The 19,096-nt window shown below is 34.7% G+C and overlaps 1 protein-coding gene across 1 annotated transcript; it reads left to right on the top strand.

Annotated features, from left to right (window-relative positions):
• The first annotated feature begins 8,429 nt into the window (after positions 1-8,429).
• Positions 8,430-17,684, top strand: LOC140145930 (uncharacterized). The gene is made up of 2 exons (XM_072167666.1): positions 8,430-8,655; positions 14,731-17,684. The coding sequence occupies exon 2, from the start codon at positions 14,743-14,745 to the stop codon at positions 15,565-15,567; it is 825 nt and encodes a 274-aa protein (XP_072023767.1). The 5' UTR covers positions 8,430-8,655; positions 14,731-14,742; the 3' UTR covers positions 15,568-17,684.
• The last annotated feature ends 1,412 nt before the right edge of the window (positions 17,685-19,096 follow it).

The raw sequence follows: 19,096 nt of genomic DNA, 5'->3' as shown, positions 1-19,096 counted from the left end.
CGCACATGGGCTCCTTTGCCTTGGGGTAAATTTCATGTACAAATAGAGAGCTCCCTTCTCTGAAAATCCCAACAAGAATTAAGCGTACGTGCCCATATTTGCTGGTGGAATTTTTACGGAAGGGAACTTTTAAATTGTGCCTAAAATTCCAGTTATGTCAAGGCAGCAGCGCCATTATATTAGGCGAACGTTTACGGTATGCAGGCCACCCTACCCAGCACACACAAACATGTTTTTAAAACGTTATTGGCTACACGTTATTTGATTTAGATTAAAACCTTTTCAACTGTCTAGTTTAATCAAGATTCTGAAAATGTTTTTTTTTAATGTTTTTGGCCTGTGTGAAAAACACGCAAATGTTGCCAAAATGTTAAAGTTCGTTGTTGCAAACATTTTTGAAAAATATGCAATTATATTATATGCATGGTATAGAACGTTTTGCAGCAAATTTTCTGAAATGTTTTTGAATGTTCTTATCCTTTATCAGTGTCTTGTGGGGGTTTAGGGGTTGACCCCAAATGAAATTGATTTGCTAATTCAACCCCCAAAGACAATTTCAAGGTCCCTTAAGGGGGTACTATACCCCTGCCCAATTTTGTGCCTATTTTTGCATTTTTCTCAAAAATTATACTTTATAGCGCATTGGTGCCAAGTAAGATATGTATATTATAGGGGCAAGGGCTACAACTACTGCACTGGAAATCTTATTTCAGCAAAAACAACAGTTGTGGGGTTACAGTCAAAAATGAAGGAAAACCAGTATTTGATCAATAAATCAATAACTACTTGTCTTGAGTTGCTGAATTTTCAGTGCAGTAGTTGTAGTCCTTGCCCCTATAATATACATATCTTACTTGTATCAAATGCGCTATATTTTTTGAGAAAAATGCAAAAATAGACACCAAACTGGCAAGGGGTGTAGTATCCCCTCAAAACCATCCCCTAAAAGAATTTCAACCCAGTGTCGTGTCCAGGTGGGGGGGCTTTGGCTGCTAAAGACCCCCCCCCCCCCGCACTTTGTTAAAAATCATGTAAAATCACCTTTATGTAATCCGACATTTAAACGTTATTAAATCGTTTTGAATAAACGTTTTAAGAACATTTTTTGTGTTTGCTGGGTATGAACCAAAACATTTTATATGTAGCCTATGGATTTACTGTTTTTTTTTTTTTAATTATTATTATTTTTTTTTTTTTTTTTTGTATTTATGTTTTAGTTATAATTTTATTTACTTATTTTATTTTGTAATTTACTTTTTAATTATGATTTTTGCTGAACCATGGAATGGTATCAACCAATATATTAGTGTATGTTACTTACTAGCTTACTAACTGACTAACCATTTGGTCTGAAATGGACATATCTTGAAATGCCACGAAGGTGTAACCCCCAAGTGGTGTCAAATGAAAGAGGAAGGAGTAAAGAATATAATCAAAATATTTCACGACGTGAGAGGGGTCACAGGGGTCAAAAAAGGTCATTTTAATCGAAAATGCTCCAATTGAGCTGAAATTTAAAAGCAAAGATCCTTATGACATTCTAAACATATTTAAAATATTTGAATGTTCATTTAAGGTCATTAAGGGGTCATAAAGGGGTCAAAGGTCAAGTTTACCAAATGCTCCAATTGAGCTGAAATTTAAATGCAATGATCCTTATGACATTCTAAACATGTTTAAAATGGTCATTAAGGGGTCATAAAGGGGTCAAAGGTCAAGTTTTCAAAATGATCCAATTGATGGTTATGAACGCAATATGCTGACGAAGCCCCATGGTTCAGCTATGGTGCGGTAACCGCTCTAGTTTAATGCAATGCGCCCAATTCGCGAGATCCCGGAAGTGTCTGTTTCCTGAAATGCTTCATCATTGTTGACCATGTGGATGACACGGAGTTGAAACGCAATAGTTGTTTGGCATACACATATAAACTAATTAGTACAAATAGATAAAAAGCTGCCGTTAATTTTCGGACAAAAGTGTGATCATTAATCTAATTTATGATAATTTCATCTCCGAGATGTTGGTTTCCGGCGGCATGTCCAGAAAGAAAGAAACTCAAAGAAACAGTAATTTTATTTATCAAAATGATTCAATCAGTTTCAGTGGCGTAGCGTGGGTCATCATATTTGCGGGGATGGGGGAACTGACCATATGGGGGAACCGGGTCTGATAGGATTTTCTATATTTTGCAATCGATTGCCCCCGTGGCTCTATGACGCTACGCCACTGCAGCAGTTTTAATGGTTAGGCCTATTGCAGCCTATTTCTTCCACAATGCAACACATGGTCCTCTTGAAATGACCACATGACTGTTTGTGACATGAAACAACAATATTGCATTTTAATGTGACAGTCACATATTAAATTTGGTGATGTCCATTAACACCATGATCATCACTGGAAGTAGACCCTCCCTCGGGTCCGTGGAGAACGACTGGTAATGTAGATTACATAGCATTAAAAATCAACCCAATACGGCGTGGGGAGCGGTCACTGAATTTTAGCGTTCAATGTAGGAGGTGTAATTAGTGTAGTGGCATCAATTTTGTAGAAAGAGGAATTGGTTTTGGGCGCTGGGAAGTGGTTTTGGTCGCTGTGTATTTAGAATCGGGGTGGGTGGGGGGGTGAAGGACTATGGCATATTTTGATAGGCTATTATGTAATTATGTATCGGTCCATTATCCAGGCCGGACCGAACCGAGACTGTGGGACAGTCTACACTGGAAGCTTATTGGAAACGGCTGCACTGGAAACTCATGTACCATGTCAATCATTTTTGATATAGGCCTGTATATGTGACATAAGAGACACTGCTGTTGGAACAACTTTTCCCCTTTTCGCCAGCCCATTCGGGGCTGGTACCTGTTTCAGGTTTGGGGTCAGTTTACTCAAGAGATTATATTTTAGTGGTATTGGAATGATGTTTTTTTTTTTACTTTTTGTGGTTAAATTTTTTTTTAAATATTTTAATTCGATTTGTTAGGAAAAGTAAGTATGTTTTGCCGTTTCAACGAACGAAAACGAGTGAGTATTACCAAAGTTATGTTTGAACTAATTAATTATGACTTTAAAAGTTTAAAGGCCTAAATGTAACAATAATAGTTAATATATATAGCATCAGCTGGTCAGCAGAAGAACAGCTTACATCACCTCTTATTTCATATCAGTGTCCTTGACCGGGGGTCCTTACTCCTTGACCACTGAACAGCGTGATATCATGTTGATAACAGATCTATAGAATCAAAATCTTCATCATATCCCCGGATCATATCACAGATTCTCAACAATCTGTGATCATATGGACCATATTGATGTGAAAGTAGTTATCTATCATATCCTGTGTCGTTTTATGGATAAAAATGACTCAAAATGTTATTGATGAAATGGTTGCTATCATAAACATCAGTTTTGTCTTTTCAACGGGAAAAATCCGATGCAAAATAAAGTTTTTAGGGCCTAGCTATAATATGGGCATAATTTATGCATATAGTATTGAACAATGTACCCCATTTGACATGCACTTATAGATAAATAAATTGTCTTACTTTATTAATTTAATAACTTCTTTATTATAAATAAAATGACACATAACTATTTGATTCATAAAATTACATTCAACAAAATGATTGAAGAGAAAACACACAAGGCACTAGGCAGACTGTTATAGAATGGAGTATGTAAGATGCCATGTCCATAGCTTCGCAGGAGTTTCCGACTAGCAATCAACATGATCAGCACATTCAGAAAAACACAGTTTAAGAGTGAAGATTGTAGTGAGTAACCAGTCCTTTATAAATGTGCTGGCCACTATCTATTATAATATAGTAGGCTTAAACTATACATTGCGAATTAATTAAGTTATTTTAAAATAAAATGTACATGTAAGTTAACTCAAACCGGCAGTGTATATATCGAAAGCAGTGAAATCGGACATTCCTAAGCGAAGATATTGAGTTCGTAAGTTCTGGTATTACAAAATTGGAAATTGAGATATCGTGGGTAAAAAGCTGAAAAGACAAAAAAAACCAACGACAACAACAACAACAACAACAACAAAACAAACAGACCAGAACAATTTGGAGTACATGTAATGAATTAAAAGAGTTGACATGAGATTAGGAATTAATGTTTTCTGCTGTTTCAGTATGCATGTTCTCATCGTTGATGGTTTGGTGGACTGTCATGTAGATGTAAGCGTGATCCTAAAAATGCCTTTCACATTGACCAAAACTAATTACAAGACCTCTTCTACATTGAGGCTGGCTTTCCCTTTTAAAGGGAATTTTTATTACATCTTCATATGATGGGGTTTGTGTACACTAAAGATTAGCTAAGATTATAGCCTTCTTCTATTGGTATGAATTATTTTTTTTACTTCTCGTGGTGGAAATGTTTTTGATGTCTGCTAATTCGATTCGCAAGGAAAAGAAAGTATGTTTTGCCGTTTCAACGAACGAAAACGATTGAGTATTGCCAAAGTTATGTTTGAATTAATTATGACTTAAAAAGTTATCATAGGTTAGGCCTACACATATAAACATAAACTTGTTCAGCAATCAGCATATCAAAAAAATGACATGGTCAAAGCGGGGGAATGATCACGAGGTCATATCAGTGGACTATACTGAGCATAGCATGATGTTTGGTTGCCTGTGAGTGCATAATTGATATGTTGATAACAGATCTAATAATGTTGTGGAATCAAATTCTTCATTATATGGACCACATTGAAGTCAAAGTAATTATCTATCCTATCCTGTATCGTTTTATGGATAAAATTGACTCAAAATGTTATTGATGATATTATTGCTATCTTTAACATCAGTTTTGTCTTTTCAACGGGAAAAATCCGATTGAAAATTAAGTTTTTAGGGCTAGCTATAATATTGAACAATATATCCCATATTTTGACATGCACTTATAGAAAATAAATAAATTATTGTCTTACTTTATAAATGATAAATACTGTAAAATGACACATAACTAAAGTGAGGCCAATTTCTATCTTTTTTATTTGATTCATAAAATTACATTCAACAAAATGATTGAAGACTGAGAAAACACACAATGCAGACTACAGAATGGAGTAGGTAAGATGCCATGTCCATAGCTTTGCAGGAGTTTCGGACTAACAATCAACACATTCAAAAAATACAGTTTAAAAGTGAAGATTGTAGTGAATGATCAGTCCTTTATCATGTGCTTGCCACTATCTACTTTATAGTAAACTATACATTGCGAAATAATATAAAATTATTTTAAAATAAAATGTGCATGTAAGTGGAGTTAACATAGCGAATTAACTAACAACTGCAGTGTATTTCTTGATTTTTATAATAAGCATGGGTAAAAAGCAGTAAAGACAAAAATACAGAACAATTTGGAGTAATGAATTAAAGAGTTGACAGGAGTTATAGGAGTTAATGTGTTTTGCTGTTTCAGTGTGCATGTTCTCACCATTGATGGTTTGGTGAACTGTCATGTAACATGGATGTAAGCGTGATCCTAAAAATGCCTTTCACGGTGACCCAAACTATTTACAAGACCTCTTCTGCATTGACGCTGGCCTTCCCTTTTAAAGGGAATTTTTATTAATTTACTTTTACCTTTTCAAAGAAGCTGATGCTTTTCATGTTTAGAGAATGCCATGTATCATTATCTTGAAATGCTCGTATCATAATATTTACAGAAGCAATACAGAAACTATAATAATAATTGAACAAAGCAGATATGGTAGATTTGATACAATTCTTGTCTATAGTCAACCGAAACAGCGATTTGTGACATCATTATTTTCATCATTTAAAATCAAAACTAATCCATTTAAGATTCTAAAGAAAACAAACTAATTGACGAAAACAATTATTGTAATTTGTACATCACCTTCATCATTTCCGCCCTGGAAGTTGTACACATCCTTGTATCATATAACGACAAAGCCGCCGAAAATTGTCATCATTAAGTTAATTACCATCTTTGATCACCGGGATGTCGGTAAATTTTATCCGAGATCGTGATTTTACCCAATTCAATTCAATTCAAATTTATTTGGTTTCATCTCACTTCACAGAATACATAAAATATTTAATAATAATACAAATTACAAAGTAGAAAAAAACATCTGTATACAGATGCAGAAAAAAAAACACTCAAGGTTGTAAGATATGAATAAGAAATGCAAATTTGCCTTTGAAGACCTATGACATCCTTGGAAAGGTATAAACCTGAACCATGACATGTATTGCAAACCATCGAAAAGCACTAACCAAACAAAGCAAAATAATCAAATTGCTTCAAAGAAATATGTGACCCATCACATCGAAACACGGCAGTTGTCGGAAACCCACATTTAAAGATAATGAAGAAAATGTACCCCGAAAAGTAAAGAAAATAATAAGGAATTTGAATTCTATTTGTCATATAAAATCACCATTCTACATGCGACGTCAATGAAAGAGGTGTCATTTTAAAGCTTAAAAGCAGTCCTTTAGTCATGTGATGGGTCACATATGCCTATATAGGCAAATGGTGTTGGTTCGTAACCCTTGTCGACTGCAGACGACAAGTTTCATTTTTTTCATTCACAAATTTCAGAATTGTAAATTTTCATGACCATATTTGGAATCACCATGAAAAATGAATTATAAAGAGTACAAACAAGCCTAGCATCGTTTCCCTGGATCTTAATCTTCAATATCTCAAAACTTTTTGGAATTTTTACGTTCAAGCACATGAATAGCACAGAGCATTACTTGCAAGCCGTCGAGAAACTTTATAACAAAACTTTTGTTGACATCATTGTTTTGCATAACTTATCTTTTGGGTGGATGTTTTGTCTTGTCCTGTCCTTGTCTTGTCTTTGTTGTTGTGGGCGTGTCTTTTGGGTGGGATGGGGTGTGTGGATGGGTTTGTTATATTATTAAAAATCATCGCTTTGAATTTTTATATGAAACATTGTATCTGCAGGGGGCTGGTGGTTATGTAAACATGGTAAAGGCCAAGATATTATTCGGATCGGGTCAAGACTCTCAATGTCTTATTTCAGTGGGTCTTTAAACTCAACCTGCTCAGTGCCTGGTTTTAAAAATTAAGATTTTGAATTGGAATCTTCATCTTTGGCTCGAGTTGTATTTTTGACTGAATGTCTTTTTATGCCCCCCCAGCCCCAAGTAGGCCTACGGGTGATTAAGAAAAAGTGAAAACGAAAAAAAAAACTCTAACAAAACTGACATACACAAACAAAGCAAAATACCCAAATTGCCTAGTCGTTTCGTATTGATACTTTTTTTTAAAGTATCAAAAAATGTATTGACCACATGACATGTATGCATAATAATACACACGCAAATATGTCAACCTATGAATCACTCTTTATCAATATTACATATATTCTTATTTCAATTTTATTTAAAATCTGTAGGCCTAAACAACAAGTCGGTTTTTTTAAATATTTTTTATGAAAAGCATTGTAGTTTTGCTATGATCATGATTGTAAATAATTTGTGATTCACGGAACTAGTAATAGTTTGTACCAGGGACATTAGAATTATAGCACTCCCTGTTTGCAATCTGTGTGATTGTTTCCTCCCGGACTTTTTAAACATACAAACAAGTAATCAAAAACAAGAAAAAATCCCCACAAATTAAAAGAGCACATGTTGTTTTCATTGGATATGGACTCTCAATCTCCCACCCAAATTTTCAGATAAAACCGGGAATTGGTGTTATTTAATATACATGTTGCATAAAAGTGCATCACAGGCTGCCCGGATCACAACTCCGTTCTTGTTATTCCACCATAACGTTGCGACAACGTTAACTTATGACGATGTTATATCTTAACGACGTTGTAACAACGTTATGACAACGTTAACATATGATGTTATTACACTGATATAACGATGTTGTAACAACTTTGTGAGTAAAAATATACCCCTAGCGGAACCCAATTTATCAAAAAGACACACCCAATAGCGGGACCAGATTTCTATAAAAAAAAACCCGGGATAAAAACATACCCCTTAGAAATAAAGTCTCAACGGACTAGTTTTCTCCTTATACATAGAAATACAGAAATAAATCAACTCTTGTTTTGAGATATTTCTTTTTGTAGCCTGGCTCTTAAACTTAGCATTATAGGCTATTTCGCCTCTGACATATCTCATGATCTTCTTTGTTCAGTTTACTTGTAATGAAACACTTTGTCCAGCGTATCAGTTCATATTCTCTGACATATATTTTATTGTTTTCTTGAAACAACACCTTTCAAGCACCTTGTTTATTTTCTTTGTACTTTCACTTCAACCAGTTTGAATCCATACAAATCCGAGTCAGTGTCATTGATGGACGGATCCACCTGCCACGCGACTACAAGTGTCAATAATACGCATGCAAATTAGGTGAGGGCGCTCGATAACCTGTTTGCAGTGACCTGTACACGACCTTTAAGACCAGCTGGCTGTAACTTCCTGCAATCATAATCTTACTGATCCTGTCGCAAACAACATATCTTTGTCGAGCTGCTGTCTATGGATACAATATTTTTTACCAAGTTCTTGCAAAATTGAACTCGTTTGTTGTTTTAAATCTTGCTCAACAATCATCACCCAACTGGAAAAGCTGTGTTAAATTTTGCTTCACTCTGAATCTAAATCGTAAGTATATTTGTATTTTGTTTGCTTTGTATTAAATACTTGGGTGCTCAGATTTAAAGTTTTATTGAAGTTTTCCGTTTCAGAATTTTATAATATTGGAGAATGTGTTGATCCGGCAATATCATTTCAATTTAGCAGTTTATACCGTTATGACAAGTTCAAAATTATGCTTATTTTTTATTTTATTCATTTATTTTAGCACCAAAACTGTAAATTCAAATAAACTTTATAATAATACTACTTACTAGGGCCACCGCCTACATTATAATACTGATGATAGATACATCTGAAGAAAGTGACCAAAATTTAACTTTTGCGTAAAATATAGGCTAAATATCAATTATTAAATATTAATATAATAAATCGAAAATCTTTAAAAAAAAAAAAAAATATTTTCATCAGAAACATTCGACACAACAACAAGCCTACACCTGCGGATTCATTGCATAATGTTGTACGTGGTCTACGTCTTTGTTCCAATAGGTAACAAATATGACCTTGTCACAGTTTTTGTTTGTGGTCGATGCTTCAAGTCACCTTTTCCAATATTTGCGATACAGCTACATTGTGTGCACTCGTGCAACTCTTAACCAACGGGGCTTGCTAACAAAGACTCGTGAATCAGAATTGAAGCATTCCGGGTTTTTTTAATTTTATGAATGTAACAAGTGTTTCCCTATTTTACCATGTACACGAGAAAAAAATAAAACCTTTGTCGATTTTGGTACAATATAACCTGTTTAGTTGAACTTTATCTACTTTGTTAATCATAAGCTATATAATAAAATAAAGAGCAATTTACTTTACTCCTTGTTCACTTTTTTTTTGGCACAGTCAAGGTTTTTACAGCCCAAAAAATATGTACTGTTATTTTGTTCAGCTGCAATAACATGGATAATTTGACTCACCCAAAATCCGAAACTCGGGATATTTTTGTTACGTTTATTTTCAGATTTATACTCGTTCTTTCGAGGTTTAAATTCCACCAAATGTATAGGCCTATGTTTTCACTTATTATTGTTGTTGTTGTTGTTGTTGTTGTTGTTGTTGTTGTTGTTGTTGTTGTTGTTGTTGTTGTTGTTGTTGTTGTTGTTATTATTATTATTGTATTATCATTTATTAGTATTAATATTATTATTATTACTATTATTATTATTATTTGACACTATGTTAAATCCAGCGCAAACGATGTATTATTTTTCCAAATATTGGGGCCTCTGACTAGTAAATTATATATTTATAAAGTATAACCTCAATTAATATCTATATCTAACCTTAAATCGGAGGTCAATCATTTTAGGATTTTACATCATCTATTATTAACATCATGAACCCCGATTTTTTATGTCTGCTATTTTTATATAATGTTGTGTAAACCTGTCATAGCGTGTTAGTAGAATTATATGAATCTCATCAACATCTTGCATTACAAACAATGAATAATTATACAAGATTGCCAACTTTGGTATTTACATGCCTATCTTTGAATAAGATCGATCGGGAGTATATACGACACAAGAAATTGCGACAATGTGTAATCATATACAATATGCAATTATTAGTTTATTACACAGATGTAATATTTTAGTATATGCGGTATATAATTTCTGATAAATGATAATTGATAGGCATATTTATTAATATTATTGATCAAAAAAATTATTTCGGATGGGTAATTTTTACGAAACATATTTACTACAAGTATACTACTAGAAACGTATTTTCCAGAGAAAATCCGCGTGAAAACCTTTCGGACTTAAACAATGTGTTCGGTGACCGTATTTTGGACTATTCATTCCGTTCAGAGAAAACCCTTTGACGCAGTATTTTTTACTTTAGCCACATGACATTTTCCACATAAAACATGTAAAAGGGCAATAATTTCCTCAATTAAATAGTATTACTAGTATCGTCCAGCGGTCGCTTGACTGAATTTTCTGTATTTGAATTCAAAGGTATTATTAAAATAACTTAAGAGTCTAAAGCCTTATCTTCTAAAATAAGTACACTGACGCCTCCCAGGTAAGGGCTTGCTATGACATGGTTTTATTTTACCTTCTGCTTCAATACTTATAAAATGTTAGAATGGATATACAAAATCTCATATGCCCCAGCTTAAGGTCATATTCTGAGATATGATTGTTGAATAAAGTTCATCAAACTAAGTGGCTGGTTATGAGGCCATAGCAGCATAATCGATGGTCAATATGTGAGTGGCCTTCGTATGAGTTCATATCAATGTCAACTCGTCTTGATTCTTTGTATTCAGCATGATCAATATAGGATAGATGCAATAACGACAATAGGACAATGTATTTTATTATGGGTCAGAATGACAGGATAGAGTGTAGATAAAACCTTCGGCTGCAGTTTTGCATATATAAATAAAACAGTATGGCATGAGAGATGACTTCCCTTGAATGTTTGACGCTAGAGTTTATTAAAATTATATAAAGTGTCATGCCCTTTCACGATCGGGTCCACAAACAAGGGAATTAGAGGCTCATACGCATCGTATCTAGAAACAGTTTAATTTTCCTTATATGAAAATTAAAAAAATAATAGGGAAAATACACCATGTACATTAAACTCTAATCCCGAAGAACTGAGTGTCCATGGTGCACAGGTATTAAGATTTAGTATGTCTAGGATTAGGATTATGGATAGGGCCCAATGATTATATCGGATTATTATATAGGATTCGGATTTATAGAGTCAGGATTATAATGTGCCTATGATTTAGGTTTCCCACGAGGTTATAAAAAGGATTTTAATAGAGGTTCACTCATTTCCACTGTTCATTCATTCATCCGATTGAAAATGGTAAAAACGGTATTGCATGCCCTTCAATCAGCATGATTACCCCCCCCTCCCAGTTCAGTCGAACTATAATATAATAGGCCACGTACTGCTCTGGTCAGTTTTGTTATTTCCTGGCTAAATTTCAGCAAGGACGATTCTAAATATCTAGCACAACACTTTTCTTCTTGGAATTGTAGATAAGATTCATAAGGGAAATCGACGAGATTAGTGTTCGTGTCACTATTTAGTCTCCTACACAGTCAGGTTGTGTCGGTCGCTCATCGTTCCTATAATGTTCGTGATAGCCACATACCACACACAGTCTGGCCGGAGACTAGTCAAGATCGTAACAAGGATATCTTTCTTACATATCAATGAAATAACAAGAGAATTAAATTAATACTAAAATACATAGAAAATACGATTTGGACAAACACGAGCCCTGTTGTCGATCGTCAACATTTAAAAGAAATGGCTGTTTACAGGATACATTGCTTTGAGTCCTTAATCCCTGAAAAGTTACAAAATCTCATTTCCTGGACGTCGTGAAGAAACAACAAGCATATAAATTAACATTTTCGGGGACTTTCCTCGTGGAAATGTTACATGTGTGTAAAGATTATTTAAGACTCACATTTCATGGAAATGTTTTTGCCAACTTCACTATGCGCCAAAACGGCCAGAATTGGACTCTGTTGGAGTGAATAATATGTTTGTTTCATAGTTTAGATGTTTAGTAAGAATTCGTGATTTTAAAATGAATAAATAAACTTTCAGGTATAGAGATTTTAAACGAAAAAAAATATAGAAACATAATTTGAAGTGTTTTCATCGACAAAATTAAGAAACCAAACGATTCAGGCTAATATACGTCACTTCTTTTCCCAATCATCCCATGAGAAGATTCTTCTGTTAGTTTATCCCATCAAAATTCCCTTGGAAGTCCGTCGGCTTTTTGTTTCCCACCCAAATTACTGCCAATTACCGTACTCAATTCCCATCCATTTGAAACTAATGACCTACAAAACATTAAGTCATAATTTTTGTACAAATTTATACAAAATCACGAGAAAGCTCTTATGTTTAGTTTCCCATCGCAGAATCCTCCAAAAACTTATTCTTATTTGGGATTAGCATTAGATAAGCAAATTACAAGGTGTGTTTTATGATCTGAGATTATTTGCGGTCTCTTTTAGTGAGTAAACTCAGGTGAATGGGACCGATTATAATCTTATCAGGTTAAACAATAGGGATGTTGCGGACGCGACTTTGATACTCTTTGCCGGTAATAGATTTCGCACGTTTGAGCATTATTCCGTCTACCTAATTGATATGACGTTTAGGGTGGGAGAAATATGGGAAATTGTTTGTTTATTATCCATTTGCTTTACTGTATGTGACCGTACAGCACGAATGAGCCGTAAATGTCCTCAATTGTATTCCGAGTTACAGTGTAAAATGGGCATGAAGGTCATATTCATAGGTATTTCAATTTGGTGCTACGTGTATCTCATTAAATGAGGTACATGTAGCACCAAATTGAGGTACCAATGAATACGACCTTCATGCCCATTTTACACTGTAACTCGGAATACAATTGAGGACATTTACGGCTCATTCGTGCTGTACGGTCACGTATATCCTACTTTCTTGTTCGCAAATTTTCTTTGCCTCCATTTCTTACACTCAATCCGTCCGGTCCTTATACTTGGGCGACTATTTTACTACAGAATATTGCACGGGGTAGCGGTGTCGGGGTCAAGCTCCACCCCCCCCGGAAATTTTTCAGAGAAAATGGGGACGGCGAAGAGTAAAGTATCCTTGAAATGACTAAAAATGGGACAAAAAATTGACACATAGACGAAAGTTTGGTTTTCCCCCTAAAATCCTGGCAACTGCGGGGTGCGGTAGCGTGCAGTTTCATATCCCATCTTGATCCCCATTTTGTGTTTTGTTTTTAGGTCCAATTGAACACCTATATTCTATTTTTAGATAATTTTTGACCGACTTGCTGCTGTATTTTCCGCCTTCATAAACATAAGAAACAGAGTTAACGTGATTTTGACATTATACCAGGACACGGTTTGATCTTTGCAGGACTCGGAGACTTCCTCTCATATGGTTAAATCCAATTGTCTATTTCTCACTCACTTTTATAAAAACATAAATGCAAAATAATACCTGGAAAAGTGAACTTCCTGTGTCATTTTGGTTGACAAAGGCGATCCGACCTCTGACTCTAATAGCAAAAGGAAATCCAAGGGTCAGTGCAGAGAGGACGTATACATGTAATATAGCTGCCTTTATGTACAATATAGAAATGGGCAAATGTCTACAGGGCAGCTATTGTAGATTTATAGCACTAAGAACCATTGAACGAATAAGCATGTTTAATTCTATCGTATTGTATTGTATTATTAACATGGTTAATTTAAATGGTATTTGTTTTTGAAACGTTTGTTACTAGCCTTTTACCAAGTTGTTATTTTTACCAAGTTGAAAAGTAGGGCCTATATCTGTTGCACTCTGCTAATCGATCATATCCATGATTACAAATCCAAAATTTGAAAATTTAGAGTTCAGAACAAAAGATGTATCTAAAGCACATGAATGAAAATGTTGACGCCTTTTGCAAGTTTTTTTCTAATTTCGGCCGACCAGCCAATACACATTGCCACATTCCACGATGAAACTCGTTTCAGATGAGTTTCTATCCGACATTCATGCTGAATAGTTTGAAACTCATATCATTTAATATTTTAAATCTTAGTCATGTTTTAGTCAACTGTAAATAGACATTCAAGAAGGAAGGAAAAAAGTTCAAATCGAGTCACTTTGAGGTCAGAGTCTTTTAGCATTGTCTTCATGATTGAACTGTAGCAAGTGAAATTCCGACTTAAACAATAGTATACCAATGTGAAGCCTTCTGGAGTTAGTTTGTGTCGTGCAAATTATTTGGCAGGAAATAACAGGGAACAAAGAAACTTTGGGCTATGCAAGTTGGAACCCATACACCCCTATGCTATGGATAACATGACCTGAATCTCCCACACAGTGAGTATGAATTTCAAATGGGGTTACCTGAATGGGTGACTCTATTTGAAAGCTATACACCTCCTGTGTGGGAGATTAAGGTTATGTCTTGCAGAGGGGGGTGTAGCTGAGCCATAACTACACGTAGTCTTTTTATTCGGTCTTTCACATAATAACAAAGTCACTCTTAGCTTTGTGTCATTATAATAATTTCCATTTCTTTCTTTTGTCTCATTCCAGATTCCATCCAAAATGGCAGACACATCAAAAGCCACCAAATACGACCTGATCCAGCGAAAGCGAGTCTGTGACGACATATGGCTCTGCGCGTCCCGTCCTTCGGAGAAGTGCTACAAACCGTGTAAGATCCACAACCCAGCTGCGTGTGACGGTGCTGGTCTACCCGGCGTCGACTGGGAAGACGACGACGTGTTCGAACCTGAAGAGATTGATGACTCTCCGTCCGACACCAGTTTCTCTGACGGTGAAGTTTGGGATTCCGATGTTGACATCATTGAGGAGATATCTAACGAAGCTGCTGTTGTCAACAGAGAGATGGAAAGATGGATGCAGGTAGCAGATATGTTTTATAACCAGCCAGAAGGCACACAGACTGCAATGCCTCCCGGTCATGGACTCCTACCACCGCAACCATACCACCCTATGTACTTTCCATATAATGCAATGTATCCTACTGGGTCTTTCCCAGCGGCGTTCCCGCCGTTGCCAGGTGCTTTCCCATTCCAGCCATTTCCAGCGTACTCCGCAACAACTCATCAGGACTTTGTCAATGCTAATAACATGATCATGAATAACCATTTGAGAAGCAGAACCAATGATACCAGCAACCAGGTGTCTTCCACAACAGGTTGGGATGAACTCATTGATGAGCAAGAAAGGTACCACCATCATCAGCAAGAGATGGCAGCTGCGATGGCAGCCCAGTTTGTGGGTGCAACAGAAGAATGCGAAACGACAACAGACAATATACCATCCAGGGTGCCATCTGTGTCCTACTTCAGTGCTTCTACAGACTTTTGGAGAAGTAACCAACAACATCAGGTGGATTCTCAATGATCAAATTTTGCAGGACATTTTTTATATGATGAACTCAATTTGTAAATACACTGTATGATAGAAATTATTTATATTATCTTTTTACCGTCCACCAAAGACGAAGAAAATAGTGTTGGACTTCTGATTACGTCTTGATAAGAGTAAAATAGGATCTGATACCATTGATACAATAAAAAGACGGCAAGGTAACTGAGATTTGGGTAAAACTTTAGAGAGCAAAAAAACACTAAACTCATAACTTTGCAACGCATAGGGGTTGTAAATGTTTCAGCAACTGTTCGTTTGTTTAGTAAAGCAAGTTGATAATGAACTTTTCAAAATCGTCTTCTTTGGCCTGATTGGATCAGATCGTGTTACCATGGTTACATAGTGTAAGCTATTTTTAGATATCAAATTTTCTGCCAGAATTTGGCAATGTTAATATATATGTCTTCCATTTTCTTCTCATAGTATACTAGCCGTTAGAAATCAATTTTTTATACAAGGGGCAAGTCTTTCGAGAATCATATTTTATGAACTGATGATCAATGATGATGTGCAAAACGTAAATTCAACCAACCCTATATAGCCATGCTAGCTGTTCTATCATGCTATGCTACAAAGGGCAAATTGACATGACATCAAAAGACTTTATGTTTAATCATGTTAAGAGTCTTTGAGAATGAGTGTGTATTTATTATTATAATATTAATAATCGAAATTTATTATTATAATGATTGCAATTTATTATAATAATAATTGAATAAAATATGTGAAGTAGTTGAACGGGTTTTCATGTTTTGTACAGACACACTTTTGGAGAAAAACAACCAAAACCTTTATTTGAAGACTTATTATTATTGAATTAAAGACCAGTTTACGCATGATTCTCTGTATTACATACAGGTTGTATCAAATTGACTGTCCAATGTTTTTGTGATGCCTGTTGTTTCCAAACGCAACATTGGATCTATTTTAAATTACCAAACTTTGTGATGCAACATATCTAAAAGTCTGGTTATTTCAACTGGATCCAATGGTTCGTTTGGAAGGGTCATTCATTCGGATGGAGAACACTTATTTTGATACACCCTGTATTATACTCAGTTCGTATGGCGTGACGTGTGTGCTGCAGGTTACTGTATACACAGTGTGTGCAATGCAGCTGAATTCCTCCTCTATTTACACGCATGTACACTGTTAGCATGGTTAGACACTGGGTAAATTTTTCCCAACAACAGGTTATTTTCAGTAGTTTACCCAATACTGGGTAAAAATTTACCCAATATTTGGTCAAAAATATTACCCAACCCATGAGACAAAAACTAATGACACAATTTTGTTGGGTATAAAACCTTACCAAACCTTTTTTTTACCCAGTGTTCTAACAATGTCGGCCTTTACTCTAAAACAGGTTTTTAGAGAATGAAATCTTTCTATTTTGACAAGGCAGTCTTTCAGGGAATTTATTGTGTAATCGATCATTACATTTATAATTTAGGGTGTTTGTATTGAATCCATGCAGTCGTTGCATGATCTTCATAATATGTATACATCTACAACAAATATATAGAAATATTATTGTTCAAGTTGTCAGCTAGCTGAAGTTACCATGGTTACCCAGCAAACACAAAAATGTTTTTAAAACGTTATGGACGTTATAAACACATTTTGATTTTTTAAGACGTTTTAAAACATTTAAATGTCGGGTTATAATAGGTCATGAAAACATTTTTAAAACCATTTTTTAGTTTTAAAACTACAACAACATTTCTAAAAAAAATATTGTCAAAATGTTATTGTATTTTCTTTAAATGTGCATTCGTGATTTGACAAATACAGTCGAATAAGATTAAGTTCGAAAAAACGAGGTTATGTTTTGTAAAATGGGTTTGACATTGAATTATGATAGGTGTCGAGTTTGTATCAAAGATGATATTGTGTGCAACTGTGGGTCAATTACTGATGAACGATATAATATCCGTTTCATGATATACGCCTCATATGAACGAAGACAATGTGAAATGGTAAATAAGGTGTTAATTCGACAGGAAACTGTCTTAATAACAAATAAGAGAAACTTTGGCATGTAGGGGTAATTTTGGCACGTTTTTTGCATGCAGGCCATTCAGTCATAAATGTTAAAAACTGTTTAATATGTACATCAACATCAAAATTTAGGGTTAAAAGACACCCTTTTAACCCTAAATTTTGGATGTTGATGTACATATTAAACAGTTTTTAATTTTTTTTTTCCTTGGTTATGTACACTACTTGAATCTTTTTGAGATCCATTCAAAGTTTCCCTGCTGGTCAGTTGGTACTGTTTTAGTTTGCTTTTTTGCTCATTCAGTCATAGTTCAACTCTGTATAAGTTCAACTCGCTACAATTAATTATAAATCTATCAGAAATTGATTTTCTTGGAAAAGACAGTTTACTTGACAGAAAATCAATTTTTGATAGATGTATAGAATTGAACTTGGTAAAAATTGTCCTCCAAAAACTGTTTAAGTTACCCCTGACATGCCAAAGTCTTTTACCCGTTAGAGTTATTAATATTATGTTAGAGTATTGTTATGAAACATGCATGATCTTCATCTGTGGAGTTGTCTTTTTTTTAAACAGTTCTTGTTTAGTGTAAAAAGGGCTACATTTGTACACCAATGTCATGAAAACAGGTTTTTGCTTGTGATTTACTAGAGAAGATGTAATAGAAGGGATTTACCAATCAGTACATCAAAAACATAACTAATTAGGATAAAAGGAACCAACCTTTAAATGGTTATATAAAAGTCATCAAAACGTTTTGTCAAATTTATATGAAAACCCACAAATGTTGTCAAAATGTTATTCTAAAATATTTGTGGGCTTACAATATTATTGTCAACATTTAAAATAACACTATATTATAATATTTTGTAACAAGTTTGCAAAATTATTTTTAAATGTTATTAAAACGTTTTTATACCCTTTATAAACCATTATCCTCTTCTCTAACCCTATTTAAACGTTATCTGTAAAACGCTTTGTGTTTGCTGGCATTTTTTGCCTATGTATCATGAACTTAATCTTTACCACATCTATGTAACTGCATTTGTCATGTGTAAACATGTCGCAACCATGATCAGATAATAATAATTATATTGATATGCATTTATCATGTTTATAGAAAAAAAATCTTATTTGTGTGTGTATTTACTTGTCTGAATGTTTTGAAATTAGTTATACTGATCCGCGCAAAATAGGCATGGCGTTTTCCCCCTTTCTTTCAATATAAACAAAACAAATTGTGTCCATCGAGTTATACAATAGTTCATTTTAACATGTTTAATACAATCCGATAATCTTTCTCGAGAGTTTTAAAGTGCATGGCTGAACCATAGACTCTAGTGCTCAGTGTCGCCTGCAACATTCCACTTTTAAAACATTCATGAATGACATGTGCTTGTCAATCAAAAGCTTATTGCAGCGGACACACCGGGGATTCTGTCACCATGCACCAGGTCGTCGCGTGGTACCCCCAGGTGGTACCAAATACGATGCCGTGAT

Source organism: Amphiura filiformis, chromosome 2, assembly GCF_039555335.1.
Source record: "Amphiura filiformis chromosome 2, Afil_fr2py, whole genome shotgun sequence".
Lineage (NCBI taxonomy): Eukaryota > Metazoa > Echinodermata > Ophiuroidea > Amphilepidida > Amphiuridae > Amphiura > Amphiura filiformis.
This window is presented reverse-complemented; position numbering and strand designations above follow the sequence as displayed.

What these genes read in the sequence shown, in the direction of transcription:
- LOC140145930 (XM_072167666.1), top strand. Translation starts at nt 14,743, where the DNA reads ATGGCAGACACATCAAAAGCCACCAAATACGACCTGATCCAGCGAAAG.